The following is a 25,450-nucleotide window of genomic DNA, read 5'->3' as shown; positions in this document are numbered from 1 at the left end:
ATTCTTTCTGTACTTCCACCTTATGCCTTTCAAATATGCAAAGAAACAAACCACTCCAACTTTTAAAAACTTTCATAAAACAAAGAAAATTTTAGCATATTTTAATATTATTTTATGTTTTATATTGTCTAGTATATTTTTAGTAAAAAAATTTAATATTTTGTGAAAACAGTCATCATGGGAAGAAATGTTTTTAACCATCCTGCTACAGTCTGAGTCTGGAAAGTTCCCAAAGGCCTATATGCTCAAGGCTTACTCCATCGCCCATGGTGCTCTTGGAGGTGGAGGAGCCTCTAATACATGGGGTGTAGTCGGTGTGTCCTTCTCAAAGGGGATATTGAGATCCTGGTCTCTCCCTCTTTCGTTTTTGCTTTCTGAGGGCCGTAAGGTAAATGGTTTCCACCATGGTGTTCTGTCTCACCAGAACAGCAAGACCAGGCAACCAAGGGTGGAAGCCTCTGAACCATGAGCCAGAATAAAGCTTTCTTCCTTATAAGTTGATGACCTCAGGTATTTTGCCACAGTGACAGAAAGCCAACACAATCTTATTCAGGTACGATAAACAAATCATAGCATTCAGGTGTTAGCGTTACTGTTTAGCAAATTTAACAAGTTGTTAAAATCATTACCACAACCAGTTCAGCAAATTTCCATCATCCCAATACAGTCCTTCATGCCTGCTCCAATCCACAGAAACCACATGATATGTGGAGTTCTGTGGCAGATTTCTTTATTTAGCATAACGCTTTTGAGGTTCATCTCCACTGCAGCAAGTATCAGAATCTGTTCCTATCTGCAGCTTCCTTGTATGGATATACCACATTTCTTTATTCATCAGTAAACAGATATTTGGGTTACTTATTGTTTTTGGCTGCTACAAAGAACGGTAGCATCATCTTAAAATACCTCTAACTCCTCACATGATCCCAACAGAACTACACTAAACCAAAATGCAATGGGAAACATGTACAATAAAATTAGACAATAAGATGAAAAGGTATTGATTATATAGACCAAGGTAATGCAAAGATTGGAAAATATGCAAATTTTAAAATCTAGTTTTACATCATATTTAATGAAAAAATGGTTAGAATACATTTTAGGTGAGAAAGAAGGTCATGAGACGGTGAGAAAGAAGGTCATGAGACAATAAGTGCAGTAAAATTCCACATATCTATGTCTGTATGCAATGTCACTAATTCTAAGAAGCATGCTTTTTTCAATAAAATTCTGACATCTCAAGGCAAGTTTTACGATCAGATTAGGATCTGCCTTCCCTGTCAAGCCATCACTATCATTATGCATATGCAAACGTTATAAACAGAAGCATCGAGAACTGCAGAATGGGTGTGAAGGGCTTGGAAGAAAATGGAAGACGGAGATGGATCACTTTTTAACTTCTCAGAATCAAATCATCGAGGCTAACAGTCATCAGGGAGAGTGTACCTGCAACAAGATGGGTTACTTTCCTGAAAATGGAACTGAAACTTAGGCCGGCTCTACCTAATGCCAAGCATGCTCAGAGCCCAGAATCACCCACACCTTTTGTTTTATTATGGGTTGTTGAAAAAGCACTCTCTCACCAGTGTTTGTCATGGCGCAGAGGTGACATTATGTGAAAAATTGTGGACAACTAAAAACAATTCTGCAAAACATTTCTGCACATGGTGAGTCTTAGGAATACTTAACCAATTTATTTCATTTATATTCATGTTTATGTATGCATTAACAGTGATATCTGATACAAATTTGTCTAATTCAGTCTAACTAAGCTCTTTAAATAAGCTCTTTAAATGAATCCAAAACAAGAATTCTATGAGTTAAAAAAAAAAAAAAAAGACACATGGACTCCCAAATATAAGCAGGTAGGACAGAACACTATTAGCCACAGAGTAAGAAAAGGCAGGAGGCGGCCTTGGGACATCTGATGAACCAGAAAGCAAGGAAATCAAAAAGAGCCGACAGCTAGGCACAGTAATCCCTGTAATCCCCACAAACCGGGAAGTTGAGGCAGGAGGATCTCAAGTTCAGGGCCAGCCTCAGCAACTTAATAAGACCCTCAGCAATTTAGCAAGACCCTGTCTCAAAACAAAAGGGGTTAGGGACAGCTCAGTGGTAAAGCACCTCTGGGTTCCATCCCTAGTACCCCTGCAAAAAAAAAAAAAAAAAAAATTAGCCAACAAGTATTCCCTGGAAAATGAGGGCAGGCCAATTTGAGAACAGCAGCAATCCTGGTCAAAAAAAGTCAATAAATACTATACAATTAAGGAGCTGTGATTAGGACAGGGCTTCTGGGCCGGCTGACAAGAATTCTGACCTGGATGGTAGCCAGATAATTCTAATTCCTAAAGCTATACAAAATTAATTGATTGATTTAGGAATAATTTTTTTCTCATTACCATGGTTACCCGAGAAAAAGCAGCTCCAGTGGCCTACTGCAGACCTTCTGATTCAGAGAGTTGAGAGCGAAGCCAAGGAACACGAAAGAATATTTATAGAGGGGAAAAAAACGCTAAAGAAGTTTAGGGAGAACAAAAACAAAAAACTTATGATTAATTTCACTTAAAATTATTTTTAAAAATCAAATGCATTTCAGAATGAGTCATGTTTAGTCACTGCCATAATTTCATCCAATTTTATAAGAGAATATTTTGTCCAATAGTAGAACCTCTATCTAGCTATGTGATATAGACTGATCTGGAAGAGGCAGAACAGTCCTCTCCAGGGTGACTCAGAGCCCCCTACCAGAAGCTAGGTGGGTCTGCAGAGGAGCAGACAGCCAGGGAAGGCCCTTTCCAGGCATGACAAGTCAAAGGCAGAGTAACTTTCTGGGGTGATGCTTGCTTTAAGAAAGCAGCGTACACAACAGCAATGCCACTGTCCATACAGAGAATTTCAGAGTCCACAATCCCTCCCCTCCTTCCACTCCTATTGAAACCTCCAGTGGTAGGCAAGGGATGTGCTGTAAGAAGAAGCCAAAGGCCCGCAGGGAGGCCAGATGTAAAAAATGGTGAGCTGAAGCTAACACCACATCTCTGTCTCTCATGCTGCCAGAATCCTATGCGCCTATCCACAACCAAATCCAAGTCCCCAAAAATCATCTCGCATCACCTCGTTTGAGAGGCCCTGGAGGTTTGGATAAACTGACTATGCCAGACAGAAATTATCTTAATACCCTATGTGCAGACATTTCATAAACATTTAGTATTCTGGGCCTATTTCCTTCCCTGAAACACCCACAGAGTTGATTGATAATTTATGCAATAGTGATGTTCTAATGCATTTGAATCTAGGGGTACACACCTCTGCACTGATGCTGCCTCTCATTTTTTCTACCTCATTTTCCTTAAAGAAGTCAAAACTTGGTAGATGCAAGAATTATAGCAGATAACACCTGAAGTTCAAAAGATTTTAAAAAAAGTTGTCAGGGTCCTCCTAACATACCCATATGGCACCTGTTCTATACAGGATTTTTTTTTCCCCCACTAATAGATGATTAAATGTAAATCCTAATGTACATTCAATTTTACTTGCAATATGGGTTAGTTACTGTTGCTATGGAAACCTTCACTTTTGCATTTACTGATTTTAATTCTGTGACATTTGCTGACTTTAGTACAATGTAAAGTTTATAAATATAACATACAGGTTTGTGGGAGCTTTTTTTTTTTTTTTGAAGGATTCAATTTGCATAGCTAATTCCAATCACAAATCTCTAGGTACATTAGGGGGAAAGACATTAAACGGATCCCAACTAACAGTAATCAGAAAACAACAGGCTATTTCCAGAAATAACTATTTCTATCGATCTCCAAATTTCCCTTCACTTACCAAACACCCCATCCGTGGTACAAACCTTTTAACCACTGATTCACCGATAATTTCTCCAAGTGAAATTTATATGGTGCTTTATTTATTCAAAACTCTTTCAAAATCTGCTGCCTCCTTTATCTGTGTTATTAACCTGACAATAGAAACAGGCCGGATCTAGCCTGAAGAAAGAGAATGACCTCACTTTGGAGACTACTTGCAATCCACAGCGATCCTTTGGCTTTTAACAGAAGCTTCCAGGCTCTGGTGGCAACACGCCATCCCCTCGTCCCTCCTCATTCCCAGTTCAGTTATCTTCGCAACTTTGAAATCTAGCACAGGCCCTCCATGTGGGATAAACAGTAAATGATCTGAAGGTGTCTTCAAAGGTGTTTTACTTTTAGAAAACAGACAGACCCGTTATGCAGACCATCTAAAGTCATCTAACTATTTACTGGGAAAGTAAATGTATCCATAAGTGTTTACAGAACTGAGATGCATTTATCATGAATTATCACCCAGTTATTGTTCTTTGCTTTTTTTTTTCTTTGTTTTTTTTTTTTTTTTTTTTTTTTTTTTTTTTTTTTAATACAGGGGATTGAACCCAGCGGAGCTTTACAATGGAGTTACATCCCCAGTTGTTTATATTTTTTACTTTGAGACAGGATCTCACTAAGTTGTCCAGGCTGGCCTCAAACTTGCAATCCTCCTGCCTCAGCTTCTGGAATCCTGAGGATTACAGGTGTCACTGTGCCCGGTGAGCACCCAGTGATTTTGAGGCTCTTCTCATGATTACAAGTCACTGCTGGGCATAATAGAACACACTTGTCATCCCAGCTATTTGACTGAAGCAGGAGGATCCCAAGTTGGAAGTGAGGCTGGGGATATAGCTTAGTGGTAGACTACCAAAAAATCAGCCAACAAAATATCTTGTCAGAGAGATCAATTCTTTTGTGAGGTTTTCTAGGGGAAGCCTGGATTTAGGCAGATGCAAAAGGAAGGACAGAAGCATTTTAAATGCTACCATGAAAGTCCCTGCATTCAGTGCAAGGAACAAAGTTAACCAATATTTTTGAGCCTCTATATTGCATTTGAAACTGCTTAGCAATCTTGGAAGAGCAAAGTGTCCACAGCTGCACCTGAAGAAGAAGAGAGGAATGAAAGAAAACCCTAACGCCATCCTCAGAGCTTACAGGAAAATGAACAGGCCAAGCAAGTGGCGATGGGCTTAAGAGAATCACGAGAGCTTCTCAAAGACAAGAGGCACTTGAAAGCAGGACCACTAATAACCAAGAAGAAACAGAAATAATGAGGCTCAGAAATGGGGAAGAGAATGAACACTTAATCTTTGCTTTAAAAAAAAAATTGGATGCTGAACAAACTGGAAGGTAATGAAGTTGTAGAAGGTAAAGCTAATCAGAAGTAGATACGGGCAACGAGGTGGGGACCCAGAAAAATGGATGCCCTTGGAAGAAGGCTGTTCCGGCTATTCCAGGTGGACTCTGGGAAGCAGGTAAAGCGCACACCATGGAAGTAACACTGATGTGGGGCTCGAAGACGCATCTGTTGATGAGAACAGAGAGAGAAGAAACCTGAGAAGAGTTTCCACCATCTTACTCCAGCAATGCTAGAATGTAGCTGAAGCCCATACCTACTCAACACCCGCCACAGTCAATCCTTGTCCATCAAGTTCAGGGTCATCTTTCACCTGGAAAACTGTAAACTCTCTCTTCAACTTGTCTTCCTGCAGCTGTTTTTAAATCCTTCCAAACCATTCTTCACTTGCCAGCATGAGACATGTTTTCAAAATGTAATTCCAATTTTGTATATTGTCTTAAACCCCCAGCCAGAGGAACACGTCACCCACTGCTCCCCTTTGCTGTCTGAATCACAGACACCTGGTCCCTTCATACCACAGGACCTTTGCACCTGTCAGTCCTTTTTTGGAATGCCGTGATGACAGCCCATTTCCCTTTTTTCTAATCAAATCTCATTGTTTTTTACTTTCAGCTAAAACTTCACTTCCTCAATGAATTCTTTCCTGACCACTACCCTCCCCAGTGTAGGATCAGGGTTTTTATGTTTTCATAGAAGCATGCTTGATTCCTCTAATGAATCTATCACACTGTTATATAGTGTACATTCTATCCATTATAACGATATATTAATTACTGCCATTATTTAATAGCTGTGCATCTGTCTTACTTGATTGTTGGCTTCCTACAAGAAAGGGCTATCTTGGCTCTTACTCACCGCGACATGCTAAATGCCCCTATATACTGACTGGACCGTATGAGGAAATGAATGATATTTTAACGGATCTTCTCAAGATCATATAGTGGTTCCCTACAACCCTAAGAAGTCAAATCCCAGATTCTCCATGACCCCCGTCCGCGCTGCCTCCTGTGGACGTGGTGCCTGCCATGATCTGGATGTCAAATGTCCCCCAAAGGCCCATGTGCTAAAGGCGGGGTCCCCAGGGTGGCACTCACTGTTTGGGAGGTGCTGGGGCCTTTAGGAAGTGGGTTTGCCAGCTGATCTCAGAGAGGACCATGGGACCCTGGATCCTTCCTCTTCTTTGCTTCGTGGCCATGATGTGAGCTGGCCGCTACTCAGTGGACTTTCCGACATTGTCCCAGCAAAGACCTAAAAGCAGTGGGTCTTCCTGACCACAGATGAACCCTCTGAAACCATGAGTCAAAGCAGACCTTCCCTCTTCCTGACCTCCGACCCTCCTCAGCGAGAGGGAGCGGACAGCGCATGCCCAGGCATGGACCAGTGGTCAGGTGTACAGCTGTCCTCACATCAAACTTCCCTGTGTAGCCATCAGTCCCCTGCTGCCCCATCCTGCCATGCCGGCTCACTCAGTGGCACCTGAGGCCTTCATTTCCTCTGACCAGGATGCCCCTCTTCTCCCACAAATCCAATCCCATACTCCCCCACAGAACATGTCCAACCTTCTCCAAGACACCAGACCCAGCACCTTCTGCTCCGCATTGTCTTCTAACAATATAAGAAAATCCTTAAACTTCTTCACATGTTCCATCAATATTGAGTGAACATCAATAGATTCCAGGTCCTGTGCTAGACTCTGGCTAACTAATTAAATAAAAACAAACCTTCCCATGCAGTTACTGTCTGCGCTGCAAAAGAGCAGCTGACCAAGCAGACAGGAGGAGGGGCTGGAGTCCAGAGCGCGTGGCCGAGCCCTGTGGGATTCACGTTGCCAGCAAGACCAGGAGCCTGCTCTCTGCCTAGGTGCCCGTGGGCTCATTCAGAGGAGTCCTTCTCTAATTCAGATACATTTCTTATAGGCTGAGCTGCCTGGACGGACAGACGGGGCTTGTCTGTGTGGAACTTATTGTTAGTGGTCCCACACACTCATTTAACCTTCAGGGTCTGCTACTTCTCTTTCAGTCTCTACTCAGCCAAGAATATTCTGGATTAGCTTTCCTGTGCTGTTCCGTGTTGCTCCTCTCTGGACTTGGGCTCATGGGTTCCAGCCCCCATGTGCCTCTTGCTGCCCCTGAAACCCTGGGTGAATGACTAAGCCTCTCTCTCTCTGCTTTCTCATCTGAAAAATGGAGAAGCTGCCACTACTGACTTCAGTGGCTTGCGGCTTACTTGGGACAATGAAGTAAAGGCACGTGGGGCTGGCACACAGCAAATGCTCAATAAACACACATCACTAAGACGGTAGTTTTGAGATTCTGCTTCTCTCTCATCCAGTCTCCTGCCTTCGTTTCAGGGATTCCTAACCATCCAAGTCTTTGGACACCTACTCCTTCCTAAAGTTCTCTCAGAGTTGTTTAGGGGAGAGGAATTTGGCATTTGGGTTTTTTTTTTTTTTTTTTTCTTTTCTGGTTTGGTTTTAAGATTCACTAAGTAACACCCTGGAAGTTTCACGAAATCTCTATGGTCAATGCCTTGTTAAGGATTCAATTTTTTACCCTACACTCACATGATCTCTATGGCCAAGGAGAAAAAAAGGATTAATTTGTCCACGAGGTAGCTCTAAGTGGGCTTGGAAGAGCTGCCTGGCCATTTTCTTTCTCCTTCACCCAGGGTGTGGATTACAAGGGGTGAAGGGAGTCAGCCATCACGTGGGGTTTTTGCTTCCTGCCTTGATCTCCCTCTTTGTGGATGCTTAAGGAGCTTAATTCCTATAAAGATCCGAAATGCAGCATCATCAAGGAGTTAACTGTGCCCTAGATTAAACACGTGAATATTTGGGTCACGATTTGCTCCCCAACACGAGTGACTTCCAGAAGCAAGAGCGTGTGTGTGTGTGTCTGAGTTAGTGGGTGTGAGTGTGCATGTGTCTGTGTTAGTGTGAGTGTGTGTGTGTATCTGTGTTAGTGTGAGTGTGTGTCTGTGTGTGTGTGTCTGAGTTTGTGTGGAGTGTGTGTGTGTGTGACAGTGTGTGTGTGTCTGTGTGAGTGTGTGTGTGTCTGTGTGTATGTATCTGAGTTTGTGTGTGTGTATCTGTGTTAGTGTGAGTGTATGTCTGTGTGTTAGTGTGTGTGTGTGTCTGAGTTAGTGTGAGTGTGTGTGTCTTTGTTAGTGTGAGTGTGTGTGTGTGTCTGTGTTAGTGTGTGCCTCACACCACACTCTCACTGAGGTCACTTCTGCCCTCGCTGCTCCCTACGCCTGCTCTGAGCTCCGGGGCGCCTGTCGCCCCTCATCATCCCTGGATGCTGGGCTGGCCATCTTCCCCAGGAGGCCGTGAGCGTCCTGAGGGCAGACCCTCCTGGGCTCCTCCATCACTGGCAGGCAGTAAGAAAGACTCAAGACGCCAAGAAGAATGAACGGGTCCATGCAGTTCCACCCCGGACGCCACAGGGTGCCGCCGTGAATGCTACTTCTTAAATGGTTTAGAATCAAAGCCCTAATAAAACTAACAGCAGAGCCCTTTCTTCTCTGCCTTTGCCCTGCTTCCATAAATTTTTTTTAAAAAATGGCAGGAAATATAGAATTAGGACTGGAAACCATTCCCCATCCATTCCCCCGCTGCCCCGTTCTCTCATTATACCAAGAGGCTCTGATAGCCCTTCCTGGAAGTCTCCAGAGACCGGGTAATATTACATAGGGTTGAGCTCTTGGGAACACAATGGACGGAATGAAGGCCGAGATTTCAGTTTCTAAATGTCTTGACATATTTTCCTTTCAGACAAATGCCTGGAAATATAATAAGCTATATTTTAATGTTTATTTGTTTCGAATACAGTGTTTTTTTAAACAGACAAACGCAAAGTTTTGAGTCCGGAAAAAAATAGGTTTAAATCACCACCCCAGCAAGGAGTTTTTAAAATAGTACACACAAGTGATCATTTCAAAGCAGTTTAATGCACTTAGCCAACAGGCATTAACAATCTTTTCGGAATAACCTAACACCTTAAGCTTATTTTCTAGTCTTGGTTCAGATAAATTTTAACCTTTCTAAAAGAAAAAAAAAAAAAAAAAGAGGGAACCGGCACCCCCTGAACTTTGTAATTTTAGTACATCCTGCATTTGCATTTGAGCTACTTTGAGATGACAGGAAAAAACAATCTCCCGGCCTTCCTCCACGCGCAGGTTGAGGACAATGGTGCGCGTTTCCAGGCTGTGTGGGGTCCTCCAGCTCCTGCCAGTCCAGCCGGTGTGGAAAAGCCACCCTGTGACTCAGCAGGTTCCTCCAGGCAGGGAAGGTGGGAGAAGGGCCCCAGGGGAGGCTGGAGGAGGCTGCAGAGTCAGAAACACCCCTGGACTCTGGTTTTATGTTCAACGTGGCAGATTAAACATGGAAAGCGAGTGCCCACCTTGCCGCAGTCAGAGGCTCCAGGGCAGAAGAAAGAGCCTCCAGGTTCATATCTGATCTCATCCAGAAGCTGGACGAGGAAGCAGGCTCAGGAAAGGGACAGATTTCTCCAAGGCCACAGGCCTGCTTTTAGCAGGAAGAAGGTATGAGAAGAATGCAAGAAAAAAAAAAAAAAACTGGACTTCATCAGAAGGCTGGGGACCTGCAGTGGGATGTGACCCCCAGGAAAGGGAGGCAACACCTCCTAACACCCACCTCCACCCTGGCAATCTGCCTAGTCACCCCACTTAGCGCCCGGACGTTCCTCTATGAGGCGACGTGCTGCTCCCATCCTACCAACTTGGAAAATGAGTCTCATGCACGTCCTCCCCCATGCAGTTATCTCACTTGACTCACTGGGGTCCTTGGGTCACCACGGCTGCTAGTAAGGGAGTCTTCCCAGAGTTGATGGCACATCCCTGCTAGTTTCCCACCCAGGTCCTTCTGTCAAAGCAGGAAGAGGACTCAGACCTGGAGAGCCCGGGGACCCACTCTCCAGAATGGTTGCTGAAAGTTTCATGGACCGCAGCGTGGACCCCAACATGCACACAATGGAGTGTCACTGGGCAAGCTGCATGACCTTGGCTTACCGTCATTTTGCATCTTTAAAAAAAAAAAAAATGCCATGAAAATCCATCCTTTGCCTCAGACACACTAGGCTAAAAATAGCTCAGCCAGCCAGTAAGTGTGTATAATTTTTCTCCTATATATCTCCCCATCCACTGATTCCTTCCTCTCGGCAGACAGACATCAGTCCACCCTCCACAGGCGAACCAGAAAATTCTTGCGTGACAGCAGGTCAAATTGTTTCACTTCCCTGGCAAAAAAAACAAACAAAAAAACAAAACAACAACAACAACAACAAAAACTTCCTTCATTAGTTGCCTTTTACCTAATCGTAGAAGCAAACACTGAAGACATTTTTACCATGTGCCAGGTATTGGTCTAAAGACTTAAAGGCCTGTTTCAAAAAATTCCCTCAGACGACCCAGGAAGTAGTGAGCACTACTGTCCTAGGAGGACATGAAAGAAAGAGAAGGGAATGAAACACTGAGAAGTGAACTAATTGTACCAGAGTCCTGTGTGCATTTACTGTTAGGGTCCAAGGCGCAACCCCTAAAGGGTAAGGGCCAGCAACACCCTGGCTCAGCACCAGCATCTTCACACTCTGCTCTACACTTGACCCCCCCATCTGATCCATCCCCGCCACAGCTCTAGCCTACACCCACACACCCTAGGCCCCACCCAAAACCTCACCGTTCTTCAAACACACCATCCCCTTTCAAGACTCAGGGTCTCTGCATCTAGGGTTCCTTCCCACCGGCCTGTCTAAAGGAGCAAATTTCCACTCAGCTGTCCAGAACTTCCTTCTCCACATATCCTCACCCAGCTCCTTCAAGACAGGAGTGGCGCCCTCTTCATCTCTAGACCAGGAATAACACATGCAGGGGATGCGCCACATCTATTACACTAATAGGGTTTAATAATAGTTAACCCTCACCAGGGGCAAGTACTCTGCTAAGCACTATCCAAGGAAGATCTCGGGGCCTGGGGAGGTAGGTCAGTGGCAGAGCCGCTTACCTGGCAGGTGCAAGGCCCTGGGTTCCATGCCCAGGCGCGCACGCGCACACACACACACACACACACACACACACACACACACCCAAGAAGTCTCTGGCTCATAGCAACCAGAGACAATCTTCATAAAAACCCAGAGACAGAGATTCCATCATCGTGCTCCTGTTGCCCCTGAGGGCAACCCAGGCACAGAGGGATAAATTAATTTACCCAAGGCCACATAACCACTAGGTAAAGAAATAAATTTGCATGACTCCAGAAGTTAAGCACTTAATGCAAATGCTGCAGTAGGGGACTTAATCCTGCTGCACAGGACTTCACAGTAATAGAAGCATGTGCATGAGGCTTATTTATAGAATGCATATTACCTATATAAAAGCAGCAATAACTCAGAAACTAATTACAAAATGGTGGTCCTTGTGAAATATGCCTTTAAGAAAAGATGGCTACTGGCCACAGAAAATATCAATTGTCATGAAGAATACCAGCATGAATAAGATGGTACCTGACCCTGAGGATCTCCTCGATCCAGTGAAGAAAATAAAATGACACTGTACACAACTCATGACACAGTCCACCTTTTGAGGTACTCCTTTCTCCTTGAATCAAAGAGATATCCTTCAAATGGTGTCATAAATTAACCAGCCATATCCAGACCTGCTAGTTCTAGATCAACGCCAATTCTTAGTATTAATTCCAGCTCCCTCTTTCCAGAATGAATTGTGCAAAAATCTTTGATTTGCAGACCCTGAGCGAGGTTGCCTGCTTCTTCACTCAGAAATAATACGAAAGAAAGAGAAGCAGGGAAACAAAGGATTTTCCCTCAGACAGGCAGGGGAGTCGTTCCTAAAAGGCAACAGAGCCTTGAGTTCAAGACTTCTGACTAGTACTAGCCACTAATGGCAGTGCTGACAGTCGCCAGGATTATCGCCTATGCTAGTACCTCTCCAGCTCACTGGGGACAGACGGATTGTTAAAAGCACTGAACTCTCACAGTACAAATTATGGTAAAATTATGCTAATTTTTAAAACATAAGCAAATGTATGAATGATACAGGCAACTAGAATTACATTTTAAGTCAACTTAACGGACAAGCTAAAACACTCATAATGTTAGTTAGCAGAACTGGATTCAAAAGGGTGCTCAAAGAGTCCCTAAGCAAATAAATTTTTCTGTGTATGTGCGTGTGCATTAAATTTATTTTCAAAAATGTTAATAGTAAATTTTTCTGTAGTGAAGTTAAAGACAGTTTTTATTTTCCACCTAGCCATTGCTGTTTTCCAAACACTCCATGTTGACAACATACTGTTTGTAAAATCGAAAGAATAAACATTATAACGCCACGTGCAACTCTACTTTAAATAGTCAAGGGAAACAATCTTGAATTCAAAAATAATAAAGGTTAATGATGTGTTTTTCATCATCAATAGAATGTTGCTAAAGATCAATACCATTTTAAGTCAATTGGCTTAAAAGGGAGAAAGTGGCTTCGAATGTAAAAGTTTTGGTAAGGTTGAAATAAAAATTAGTGGTTGGTAAGATCTGGTTAGTTTTTGGTTATTACCTGGTGACAGGCTAGTTCTATGCCAGGAAAAACTGAGATGGTTTATGAATCAGCAAGTCACATGGCCCAGGTGTGACCCACCTGGGTCTGGGTTCTGCACTTCAGAAATCAGGAGCTTGAGTTAATGGAACTCTCTTGTATATTCCAGGCCTGAAATTCCAGGATTCAGCTGATTTGGGAATAGCAGGCTCTACCAAATCAGAACTTTTCAAGGGCAGGCAATATACACCAATTGCTTAATTTCAATTTCAAGTAAAAAATTTGAGCCAACTGCAGGTTAACCAGGATCAAAATTATAAAGCATATGGGTTGTTTTTTGTACCTACTCCCAAATGGTCAGCTTTGTTTACTGGCTTAGCTTTTGCTTGTCTATAGATTCTCAGTATCAAGATGAAATCCTCATGAGTCCTAAGAAATAACCTACATTGGGAAGCAAAATTTAACAAGCACTAACCCTCCTCCCCAGACAAAAATGTGCAAATAATCTAATGTTTATTTGAACTAAGGCAAGATATTTCTCTAGAGAGGCTGATAACAATTATGATTAACTCTATATAAAAAAAAATTCAAATGCCTTGGTCAAGAAAATGAACTTTAGGAAGGTCTAGATCATTTAAAAAATTCAAAACAAAAACTCGGGGAGGCGCTACACTGAAATGAGTAGGATCAATCAGCACAATATTGCACCTGATAGGAAAGCAGACCCAGGAAACGCTGCTAAAAACCCACAGATCCCTCTGGCCAGGAAGAGAGCACACGAGACTACTCAGCGCAACACCTGTTCCACGTGCCCGTCGGCACTGTTAGGGACTAGGCCACCAGGTGTCACGGTGGGTCAACTGGAGGGCTGGTACCAGTCCAGGCACAGAGGGGGTGCTTCAGGCTTGGGACCAGCACGGGCCCAGCAACCCTGGAGAAGTCTGTGCTGGGCTCTGCACTGAGAAGTGCGCCTCTTGTGGCCTCTTGTGGCACAAGCCTGTAATCCCAGCAAGTCAGGCGGCTGAAACAGGAGGATTGCAAAATCTGATGCCCATTTTAGTAACTTAATGAGAGCCTGCCTCAAAATAAAATAAAAAGCACTGGGGATGTAGGTCAGTGTAGAGTCCTCCTGAGTTCAATGCCTAGTACCACCCATTATCAAAAGAGAGAGAGAGAGAGAAAAAGAGAGAGACAGAGAGAGAAGAGCTCCTCTTTAGAAGAGATGGCTGGTCACGGCCAGCAGGGGCGGGCTCTCCAGCGCTCACCTGGGGCCTCCATGTAGACAGTTTTCAAAGACCCTGGTGAAGGGGGACACTTCGGTCTTCTGTTGTCTCCACCCAGTTCTCAGATGGAGCAAACCCCAGCCACAGTTTCTTCCCGACACCATGGAAGACACGGTCTCATGTGCTGGTCAGCATGTAAGACTTAACCACAAGTATTCTAAGGGATACTCATTACCTCCGATGTGTGGAGGTGGTGGCCACTGTGACAAAGACATCAACCCCCCACAAGACCATACATGATCATTATGTCATCTCTACAACAATACCACCAAGCCCACAGCTCCCAAATATGTCCTCGCAAGTTTTGTTGATTAAGTTGCAGTATGCTAGCGCAGGCCAGGTAGAAAGTATTTTTAAAGACACTTTTAAGTTTTGCATGATGTCTACTACCTAATTTTCTGAAAGAACAGAGTCATCTGAAGCCATCTTCACAGTCCCATCATCACCAAGCATTTCGCATTCACCAGTCCTTCACAAGGCAACACTCAGGCTAAGAAAACTAACACAGAAAAGTTAAGAAACTTCCCCCAGATCACACAGCAAGAAGAAGACACAGCCAGGATCTGGACCCAAACAAAAGTCATATTGAGGTTCAGCCCTGCATGTTCACAGCAGGTCTTTCCTTTCACTCTGAAGAGAAAAGAAGCAAACATACAGGAAAAAAAGAAAAAGAACTAGTGGAAAAATTGTACAGAGTTTCTAAACAGAAGTTGCACATCTACACAAACCACTCTGATTGAGACAAGTCCCCCCACTCCACTCCTTCTGGTTAGCAAACACAAAGTGATTACAGACCACAGCATCATATACTGATATAACTTCCCATACTTTCTGTTGTACAAATCATTTCAAATAAGCTAATTAATGACCCTGAAAGCACTTTCTTAAAATGCAAAGAGCTCTAGGAAATATAAGGCACTATCATGATTCACAACATAATTCATGGCTGCAGGCCCTCAGGTAGATCCAGAGAGAGAGGGAGAGAGAGAAGTGGTAGAAATCTCATACGCCACTAGGAGAAGTATAAATATTTTTAATCAGAAGTCAGGAGATTCTCAACAGATTCACACCAGCCAGAGGGCAAAATTCTCAGGTCCACACTTCCCTCACAGAGGAAATTCTCCTTTCCCAGGGCTGCTTCTCGGCAGTCAGGGAATGCTCGCTGGGCTATTAGGCTCACAGATTCTTCTCTAACTAGAACCTCAGGCAATGGTTGGTAAGATTCAGGGCAAATTCCAGTGTCGGCCTAAACAGCTGCTGAGCACCTTACATTTCCTTTGTTCAACAGATTTATTCTGCATGTCAGTCAGGTGCCACAGAAAATGAGAAGAGCTGAGCCCCTGCCCTCAAGGGGCTTGTAATCTATTCAGAACAAGCAAACACTTAGGACCTAAACAGGAAGCAAGAAAATATCAGCTTGCAATAATTCCTGTGAAGCCAGGGAAGAGGGCGCAGGGCAGAAAACTGGTGTGGATTCATTGTAACTGAAGGGCTTGAGGAAGGACTCTCTGAGAAGGGGCCAGGTACCCTGATCCCCAAAGGACGTCCTGGAGGCTGAGGCTCTTTTTCTTCATTGTCCTTATCTTCTTCGAAATACTTAATTGCCCACCTGCAAAGAAAGTCAGAGCCATGCCAGATCTAATTCAAATTAGGCCTCTGAAGAGTTCCTTGAGTTATTATGGCGGAGGCCATTCCCCCATTCCACCACTGAGGGCAAAGGCCTTGAGATGTGAGCGGCTGGGCAAGTTAATGGATCCAAAAGAAGTCCCTTGTGGCTGGAGTCTAGTGAACGGAGCCATCAGGAAGGAACAGATCAATAGGGCCGTAAAGCCAGAGTGAGGAGCTTAGAGCTTGTCCTAGGTGTGAGGGGAAGCTGGAGGGTCACGTGATCTGATTTATGCACCAAAAATATCACCTTGGCTGCTTGTCGGAAAGAGGGAGCTGGGAGCGCAACCCGAAGGCCGTTCAGTCCAGAAAAGAGAAGATGAGGGCCAGCAATGGCACCAGGACCCCCGAGGTCCTGCTTCAGAGGGGTCTGCCACATCTTTAATGCTAAGCCTTCTCTTTTTAATTAGAAGACTAAAACTAAATTAGGCTGGTGGAATGTGGTCCTACGGTGAGGGCAGGTGGGGACTGCCAGAGCCAACAGGAGTGGGCAGCTGGAAGCCTTATGGCTTCACCAGGATGCCCCAAGAAAAAATTTTGCACTAGGGAATTAGAAGATCCAGCCTCTGGGGATTCAACACCTAGGATGTCCAAACAGGGACTCAGATGGTCCTTCTATCTGTCTCTGGGCCTTGGTTTCCTTATCTCTTAAAGGAGACGTGGATGCACGCATGGCAGGCTTTTGGGTAGATCCATCTTGCTCCATCATTGGCAGCACTCACTGTAAGGACCCTGGCAAAGGCGGGGGCAAGGGTAAGAAGGAAACTTCTCTCCTACAGAGAACGTCTACAGAGAGACAGGATGTGTTGACAGGGAAGTTCTCCTCCCTCTGCATCTTCATTATCTCTAAGATTCTTAACTGAGTACGTGCAAAGGAAGCCAATGCTATTCCAAATTCTAACTCTGATTCAGTCTCCTAATAGTTACATTGGTTACTGTTGCTGAAGGAGCAGCACCACTAGAAATGGAGCAGCCTTTGTTCATCTCCCTGCTGTTCAAAACAATCAGGGCACCATCTTTCCCCTACACGATGAAGGAAAGTCAAACACTGGATGGAAATCTAAAAATGTTTAAGTTAGAAAATAGAACTCCTAGATGACAGTGCATAATAGCCTACAATTCCAGGAACTCTTCAGATGTAATGAGTGTATTAAGCATTCTTTAATAGGAAGAGTGATGTAGGTAATTTTTATTTTTCTATAACCAGAGTATAGTTTCCTTTCCTGATTCAATCCCCTGGGATTTCATATGGCTTCTTTTGAAATTAGTCAAGCATTTGAGAGACAACTAGAATCTCCTTAGGTGTGGGGTCAACTTCAAAACACCTCCGAAGTCAACCTGTCCTCGGAAAAAATAAACACATCCCCATTGAAAGGTTTTACAGGTTAACTAGAATTCTACTAGTTATTTATTTCAAGAGGTGCTACAGCTCAGTAGCTGGGAGCACAACCTCTGAAGCTGAACTGCCATCTGCTGAACATGCCATCTATTTGGACATCTCATTTAACCTCTGAGTTCCCAGTTTCCTCATCAGTAACAACAACATAGAGGTCAGAAAACATATTCCTGTTATCTCTGCATTTCCAGATACTATATTGTCATTGTTCCAAGTGAGGAAATTCTTGAAAGAATGACTGAGTTTTAAATATCAGTAGTTGCCTACCGTTCAGATACAAGGTGCCAGAATTTACATTAAAAAAAAAAAAAAAAATCCAGATTCGAACAGATTTTAAAAGGAAGAAATTAAAAAGAAAGAAAATATCACTCACAGGCAGTCTGAGAAAGGTACATGGTTGTATCCACATCAGTTGAACAATCTTTTCAAAATGCTTTGTTTTCTGATACTTCAAAAAATGATTTTATTTTGATCAATTATATTTTGAGACCGAACAAGTAAATCCAAGTAAGTTTATGAATCTGGTTCTTGACCATTTACAAAGTTGGATGCTTGTAGTTATTTGTTTTGTTTGCCTGTTGAGGAAAGGGGTGCTCTCTGTTCCTCATGAAAAATGAGTTAATGTGAACAATTGTAATAAAAGGAGATTTATGGCCGTGTTCTCCATACAATTTAAGTTAATTTCTTTCTGAAACCCAAACAAAAAGCTAACTGCTCAAAAAATGCATAGCATTTAAATCCTACATCATAATTTACACCCCAAAGGGAGAAATTGAAATATGCATTGATTTTCAGCTGATAAGAATCTCTGTTGAATGGGAGTTGAAAGATTTTTTTTTCTCCTTGGCCTCCTTCGAATAGTTAGTTTGCAGCAATTTTTAATTAAAAACAGTTCCCATAGTAAGAAAATGGAAGGAAAAAAAAAAAAAGACTTTGGGAAAATAAAATCAGCACAAGAGTCCTGTAATTTGTTTTCCGAGGCCATGTAGAGAACCTAAAAAATAAGGAGTTTGGAAGTTCTCATTTTTAAAACTGCACTTTTGGTTTCATTTAACATTTTCAAAATAGCTTTCCTTACCACTACCAATGCCCCTCCTCCACCCCCACCAACCCCCTTCAAAAAACTTGGAAAGTTCTCTGAACACTGAAAATCAGTCATATACCTCAGAGGACCAGAAACATTTTTCTTCCTGAATTTCTAGGAGGAGGAGGGGATCCATCCTCCCAAGTTATCAAAAGCATTTTTCTTTTCTTCTACCTATCCAAAATACCTAATCTCATTTTAACTAGATTCCATCCGAACATCAATGATACTAAGCTATTCCATGAATAAACATGATCTTACAACATGAAACCCTGGGACCGAGTGGATAAAAATGTAGCTGAAAGAAAAAGGGCCCAGAAGCCCCTTCCCCTCCCACCCTCTCCCCAAGGAGCTTGACAACCCTGCTGAGTAGGGGGTGAGAAACTGCAGATTTAAATTTCAAGGTCTTTAAACATTTTTAATGTTCATATTAAATCCTGTAAAACTAAACACTGTAATTCTAATAAAATCCTCGTGTGAACTGCTTCCGACTGTAATCACAGTTTTCTCTTTTGGAATGGGATGTGTAATATTGATAAAAGAAACAAATCTCAAAACGTAAGGGGGCCTCACACTTTTCTGGTGTTTTATGGTATTTTATTAAAATTAGCATGCTGCCAACATAAAAAAAAATCTACATTGACTTAAAAATATCTTCCTGCAAATGAAGGCATTTTTGGTCATCTGAGTGAGGAAATCAGACCGAAAACTTATCTACAGTAACAAAGATTTTTATAATTCTACTTGATAAACTTTCTTAAATTCTATAATAATCCCACATCAGATAAACCCCTCCACTTGAAGTAATGTTGCTTATGATGTTTCTCAGATGCAGTACTAATATTTGCATCCTATGGCACAGAAATCAGGAAATAAAAAAAAATTATTGTTTTTATTTTTATTGAAGCTTTTTACAGAGCAAATTCTGAAGTCTTCAGAACACATTTCTTATGTCCTATCTGACTAGACTCAGCGTGCAATGTTAAACTATATAATTGTGTGGTCGTATTCTTCCAAAATGCATTTGGCACAGCAAGACCACTGAAATATATGAAGTTTGGAAGGCATCCGGTCAATTTATGGTAGCATACACAATGGAAAATGTAACCATTTTTCTACTGCGGAATTATAGTAAACAACAACAGTGACTGAAGTTCAAAGTTTCTCTTACTTTATTTTAAAGGAGAGGGAAGAGGGGAGCCTACATTTCCTTACCTAAATCCACCGAGCTCTGACGTTGCCAAGAGATTTCATTTCACAGCGCAGTCAGCAGCATTCAAAATATATTTTTGTTTGTGTTGTGTGCTTTCTAATGTGTTCATACTCCTTTAAAAAGAAGCGAGGTCCTATAATCTCTGACACTCTTGCTTTGCTTTGCCACAAAGATTAGATCTAGATGACCTCATGATAAAATCAGTGTGGGGTGGGGGCGGGGGGGGACACTTTAAGGAGATTGGGAAGCAAATGCCCATAAGAACTTTAGCTCCACAGGAGGTACCAGGCCCTCCAAAAGCATCAGAATTTGGGTTTCTCAGGGAAGGTGCTAATTTACAGCTCACTCTCCTCTTTTATCTACTGGATTCATGGACTGGCTAGTCAGTAAATGTTAATTGAGTACCTACTTTGCCCAGGAACTGCTTGCTCTAAGTGCTAACTTTTGACAAGATTGACTAGGTCCAGTAATGTTGAACTAAATACCATGAACAAATAATAATCATTATGATGATAATAATATCTGCACTCTTTATGTCATAATATTTTCTCATACTAAAGAAAACCAAATTAAAGGGGTATTGTAGGTAATCTGCAGATGAGAAGATCAAGACCCACACTCGCTAGTTAAGTGACAGAAGCAAGTTAGAAATAGGCTTAACTCCCAACCCAATGCTCTTTAAACTAATACTACCCAGTATCTGAAAGACTTTGATTTGATTTAATTGGAAGAATCCAGGAGAGAATGACCTGGGGGTCAGGAGAGAAGGAGGGGAGGTAAACATCCTGGTTCTTCTATATTAATTTCTTTCCATTAAAAAAAGGAGTTTCCTAGGTAATCTCTACAAACTTTATTATAATTTCTTCATCACTAACTGATTTGCTGTAGTTTCTTTCTAGCCAAGTCTGTGTTCCAAAAGAATGGAGAGTTGAGAGACTTACCCAGGTATGGGAGTGGCAGGAGGTGGCAATAAGAGTTAAAGGAAATGTTATGTACCATATGAATGGGAACTGGGGGAGAGAGAGAGAGAGAGAGAGAGAGAGAGAGAGAGAGAGAGAGAGAGAGAGAGAGAGAAATACCCAAACGTTGTATGTATGTATTGGTCAAATTCTAAATGCAAACATGCAACAATAATCTGTTGGACTTTTTGTGTGAACCCACTGATAACTCCTGCTGGGTAGCACTGTATTTTACTGTAACCAATCCCTTCCCAGGGTTCAGAATAGCTTTACCAGAAGTAATCACAGTTGGTAAAGGAACAGTGCAACTTTCTCATGAAAGTTATTTTTTTCTGAGTACGCATCATGATCAAAGTTTAATATTTAATGTCCGCATTTAAACATCTTAGGAGGGATGAGGATTCCTTTTTACATATGAAATGAAAACAAATCTGGGGGGTTGGGTTCATGACACTGTTTATTGTTTGGCAATGATCAAAAGAGGTGTCGGAGCAATTATTTGGATAATTATCAAAAAAGAGCTAATAGGGGGAAAGGTGCAGGGACTGGTTCTAGAACACATTAGAAAGTGGGTCATTGTGCTTTATTGTCACAGAGATTTTTAGAATCTTTAAGATCTGTCGGAACAAGTTTTCCTCTCTTGGTTCTGGAACTGTGGAACAGTCTCTACTCTGAGCCAAATCTTTCAAAGCCATAGTCCATAATCTAAAAATTAGGAGTTCCTGAATTTTGCTCTTAACAACAACAACAAAAAAGTGCCATTTCTGAAAAACAAGCTACTAATAGGGCACTTTTCAAATGTCTTGACACAAACACAAAACAAACATGAGAAAGTTGACTGCATTCTGCGTGTTTTCTTGAGGACCAGGCAGGGAAGTCTCCAGAGAGGCCTACCAGCTCAGAGCTGGCCAGAACTAAGAGAGGGCACAGGGTGCCTGACTGCAGAGACAGACTCTCCTCCTCCCCACAGGATGGGAGAACACCCCTAGGCAAGGCCTCAAAAACTTTCTAAGATGTAAGTTGGACACATTGGACACAGATTATTTTTAAATTCTGTTGATGTTGAAGAATTGAATCACAATAGTCTTTGGTCTTTTTTTTTTTTTTTCTCTTTCAATTAATGATTTTTTTAAACTTTAAAAAAAATTGGACAACAATTTTAACACACATCTGAACTGTAAGACATTTTCTATATCCACAATTCTGAAAGCAGCCTATGCCAACCAATCACTTATGCAAGAATTTAAGATTCCAACACATAGTTACAAAAATCTGAATAAAAGCTACAAACTGTAACACATACACACACAAAGCAATGCACAACAACACACACAAATATCATTTACTGCCAACAGCTCACCACCCTTACCAAAACAGTTTCCACTTCTATAATAGCTACTGGCTTCTAGAGAGAGCCACAGTAGCAGCAATTATATTTAACATCTATGATGCATTAACATATAAAGAAAATAGCAGCAATATAGACAACCCAGCTTTCAGAAAAACATAAGTCCTTGTCCAGCAGTAGCCAATCAGAAAACAGGTCACATCTTGTTGGTGGTATTAAATACATTAAATGTCATGAAATCTCTATGGTTCCATTGACAATTTAGGCAAGTGTGTTTTATTTTATAATACAAACTTAATTGACTTCCTTCCCAGAGTTAAAAGTCAATCTTCAATCTAAAATTCCACCAAGGCTGTTCCCCAAAATGCTATTTGGCATAAATCCTCTGGGTGTTAGTACTCTGCAGACAAGACTCAATTCCCGATTTATCTACTTCCTAAAGTGACTTTGGTGCACCTATAAAAACTCCTTCTTAGAACACTTCAACACAATATCCCAACTTCCAGGCAAAAGGACAATCCAGCAGCATGCCCTGCCAGCCCAGAAAGCACAGAGGAAAAGTCAACTGACATTAAATATTTAAATTGCAGGAGGCCAGTCTGGAGTTGAGCATTTAGAAAGTTCGGAAAGTCCTAGTGTCTCTGTTCCCAGTGTTGCTGGCTGCCTAGAAGGTTCAGTATCTCTCTCTCTCAGGCACAAGATCACAAATGTGCATAGACTAGAAGCGGCTTGAATGCTGAGCCAGCTCCTGTCCCAAGGTAGAGTCCTTAGGGGCCACCATCCTCAGGAAGAGGAGAAAGTGTAGAATCCTCTTGCCCCAAGCAACTGGTTTCTGAATATAACACAGAAATACACAAACATATGTCCCTCCAGGGCTAGTTCAGAAAAGTATGCTAGGCGACTCTTTTACCCCCTTTACTTTGATTTTGGTGACTTCGAAAAGCAAATGCAGGTCAAAAACAGACTTCCTCTGGAACACACACACACAAACACACACACATACACACAGAATCAAAAAATCCCTTGGAATCATATCTCAAGAAACAGGACCATCTCAGAGCCAGCAAACACCAGAGTTCTGGAAAAGCAGCATTTCTGGAGACCCGGCATGGGAATCGAGTACGGGGTTGTGTGTTTCAAGATTCTGGCAGAAACTGTCCCCTGCTCCAAGAGTTGCTATCCCTGCAAACCCAGCGTTCAAACTAGTGTCTTCATCCTGGCGCTCATTTCCACGTATGTGGGAGTAGCTGGTGGGACACTTCCCGCAGAATTCAGCCAGCACCCCCAGGAAAAGCCCAGGCACAGTTAAAAAAAAAAAAGAAAGAAAGAAAGAAAGAAAGAAAAAGAAAAACAATAACAACAAGCACACAGCCAAGGTTGAAGTACTCACCTCCGTGCGAGACTGCAGCCTCTTGTTCATCTCATAGATTCGGTACTCTGGCTGTACCATGTATGGTGTGTGTCGCCTATAAAATGGGCCGAAAGGAGAAGAATAGAAGGGGTCATGCGGCGTGCTGGACATCTTGCCTGCGTGTCGGAAATCAAGGCAAACAGAGTATCAGTAAGGTCCATGCAGAGCACATGGGCTGTGTTCCCCAGTACGAAGTAGGCGCACGCTCACGCTCCGCACCGAGGCGGCAGGCAGGCGGAGCACACTGGCTGGAGTGCGGCGGGAGCCCTCGGAGCGAGAGGCAGCGGCGCGGGAGGAGGGAGCGAGGGAGGGAGCACGGGCGAGGAGAGGGAGCGCGCAGGAGCTCGAGGGGCGGGCGGGCGGCGGAGGGAGGGAGCAGGCAGGGAGGGAGGCCGCGGGAGGAGCTGGATCGCTGGAGGCACCCCTGCCTGCTTTTAAAGAAGCAGTTTGTGGAGGGGTCATTTCCTGTCCACACTGTGCACTAGTTCAAAAATATCATTCTCCTCCTGGTCTGACAAGCGGGCTGAGGCTGCCTTTTAATTTTTTCCTCCAGCCAGGACCCTTCATAACCCGATTGCTAAGCTTGTCAGCCCAGAGGTGGCTTAACCGCAGCAGGAGCCCCTCGCCCCTCGCAGCCACAGTTGAAAGGTATCAGAAAGGCGATTACTAACAAACACAGAAACAGGGCACTGTGGGCCCAGGGTTGGGCTGGGGAGTCACTCGCAGGCGGAGATCTCTCTGGGCTCCCACCTCCCCACAGAGTTTGGACTCCACTTGGGGTCCCTCCAGGAGCCTGGACGGGCTTTGCATTCCTACTCCCCACCCCCACCCTTCCAAGTCACCCTCTGCCCAGCCCCCGCCCTCTCTCCCAAGACTTCAATGGAGCTCTTTAAAGGTGGTGCCACAGGGCCTGGATTCAGGTTACCTGAGCTTTCTCAGGTACAAACAATCATTCTGAAGGTGAACGTAGGCAACTGTCTCTTTTTCCTGAGGAGGAAAAAGAAAAAAAAAAAAAGAAAGAAACAAAAAAATCCCAAAGCAGACCTCCCAATAAGATAGGAAAGGCAAAGTAGGAGAAAACGCCCACAAAAATGACCATGGAAAATTCGGTTGAGTAGGAAATTGTAGATAATTGAGTGGATCATCCCCAAATAGCATGCCCAACTCTGATGGAGACAAGGTCTTTATTTTCCAAGATTGGTCAAGTCTATAAATCTTTTCCTGACTGTGGTATATGAAAACCCAAACAGCTCATGGGGCGGGGGCAGTTTCTATAGAGAATTAAGGGATCTATGAGATAATCAAATTCTGCTGGAACCAATGATAACCAGACATATGACACTTATACAAAGCCCAGCCACAGAAAATGTAAATGCATTGAGCTCACACCTTAGCTGGGTCACTGGTATTAAGGAAAGAAAGCCAAGGACCACCAAAAAGCATGAAGAATGTGAGACCTGAATGCAAATGCATGCAAATGAGACATTTCTTCTTTTTAATAAGCAGATTAATTAACTTTCTGCCCCAATCATGGCTTGGGGTATCTCCAAGACACTAGCCAACAGGGGATAAGGGATTGCTAATGCTGCAATTTACACTCTGAAGAATACTCAGGCGCAAAAATGCCCCCAAATTGCCATCTCGATCAGTCTTTTTCCATAATTGCATGAAGTGTTTGCAGAGTCCACCCCAAACTTCAGCAGCACAGCCCAACACAGTAATGCTGCTTGCCAGAAGGAGATTAAGGGAGGTTACTCTAAGGCTGCTTGGAACCTGTGCTAGGAGACCCTAGGCAGGCCAGCATGCTTGGTGTCAGGTTTCATTACAAATCCAAAAGCTGGACCAAATTTGCTGCAAGGTTTGTCAAAACACACAACCTTCTAAAGACGGGATTTCAAACAAATTTGGCATGATTTATGTTTTGGTATAGCGGTCACTGCAAAACCTAACGGTTCCTTGTGTTTAAATTCCCAAATTTAAAGACATTCCAAGAGTTCAATGCCTACCCGAGTTTGTGTTTACGTGGCCATTTCAGAGCAAGAATCAAAGTAACTCACAGGCAGGACACGAATGGCAATCAACCCTGACCAGGTCAGAACTCCATTCGAGGCGGGAACCCTTTCCTGCACAAGGCAAGTTCCGCTCTTATTCATTCCTGCAGATCATCTGAGTTACAATTAGAAATATCTCTTGCTGTATGTACAGAGGACTCCAAATTGAGAACCATATGAAATTCTCTAATACTTGGTCCACGTCAGCGACCCTCATTCCTGCTGCTTCAAGAGTCTCCCAACTGGTCCCTCTGCTCTGATTCACAGCTGTC

General features: G+C 43.0%; 1 protein-coding gene across 10 annotated transcripts in view; it reads right to left on the bottom strand.

The window, feature by feature from the left end:
* The window catches only part of Ldb2 (LIM domain binding 2), a 344,702-nt gene extending 321,235 nt beyond the window's left edge, over nt 1-23,467 (bottom strand). For 3 of the 10 annotated variants that reach the window (XM_047566676.1, XM_047566674.1, XM_047566673.1), the window contains exon 1: nt 23,107-23,467. In XM_047566676.1, the coding sequence (XP_047422632.1) occupies nt 23,107-23,238 (132 nt within the window). In that variant the 5' untranslated portion in view covers nt 23,239-23,467. The remainder of the gene's footprint in view (nt 1-23,106) is intronic. The other 7 variants (XM_047566672.1, XM_047566677.1, XM_047566678.1 and 4 more) reach the window with 4 other exon arrangements.
* Between the last annotated feature and the right edge of the window lie 1,983 nt (nt 23,468-25,450).

Source organism: Sciurus carolinensis, chromosome 10 (assembly GCF_902686445.1).
Source record: "Sciurus carolinensis chromosome 10, mSciCar1.2, whole genome shotgun sequence".
NCBI classification, from domain to species: Eukaryota; Metazoa; Chordata; class Mammalia; order Rodentia; family Sciuridae; genus Sciurus; species Sciurus carolinensis.
The sequence above is the reverse complement of the archived record's forward strand: the minus strand, read 5'-3'. Positions and strand labels throughout refer to the sequence as shown.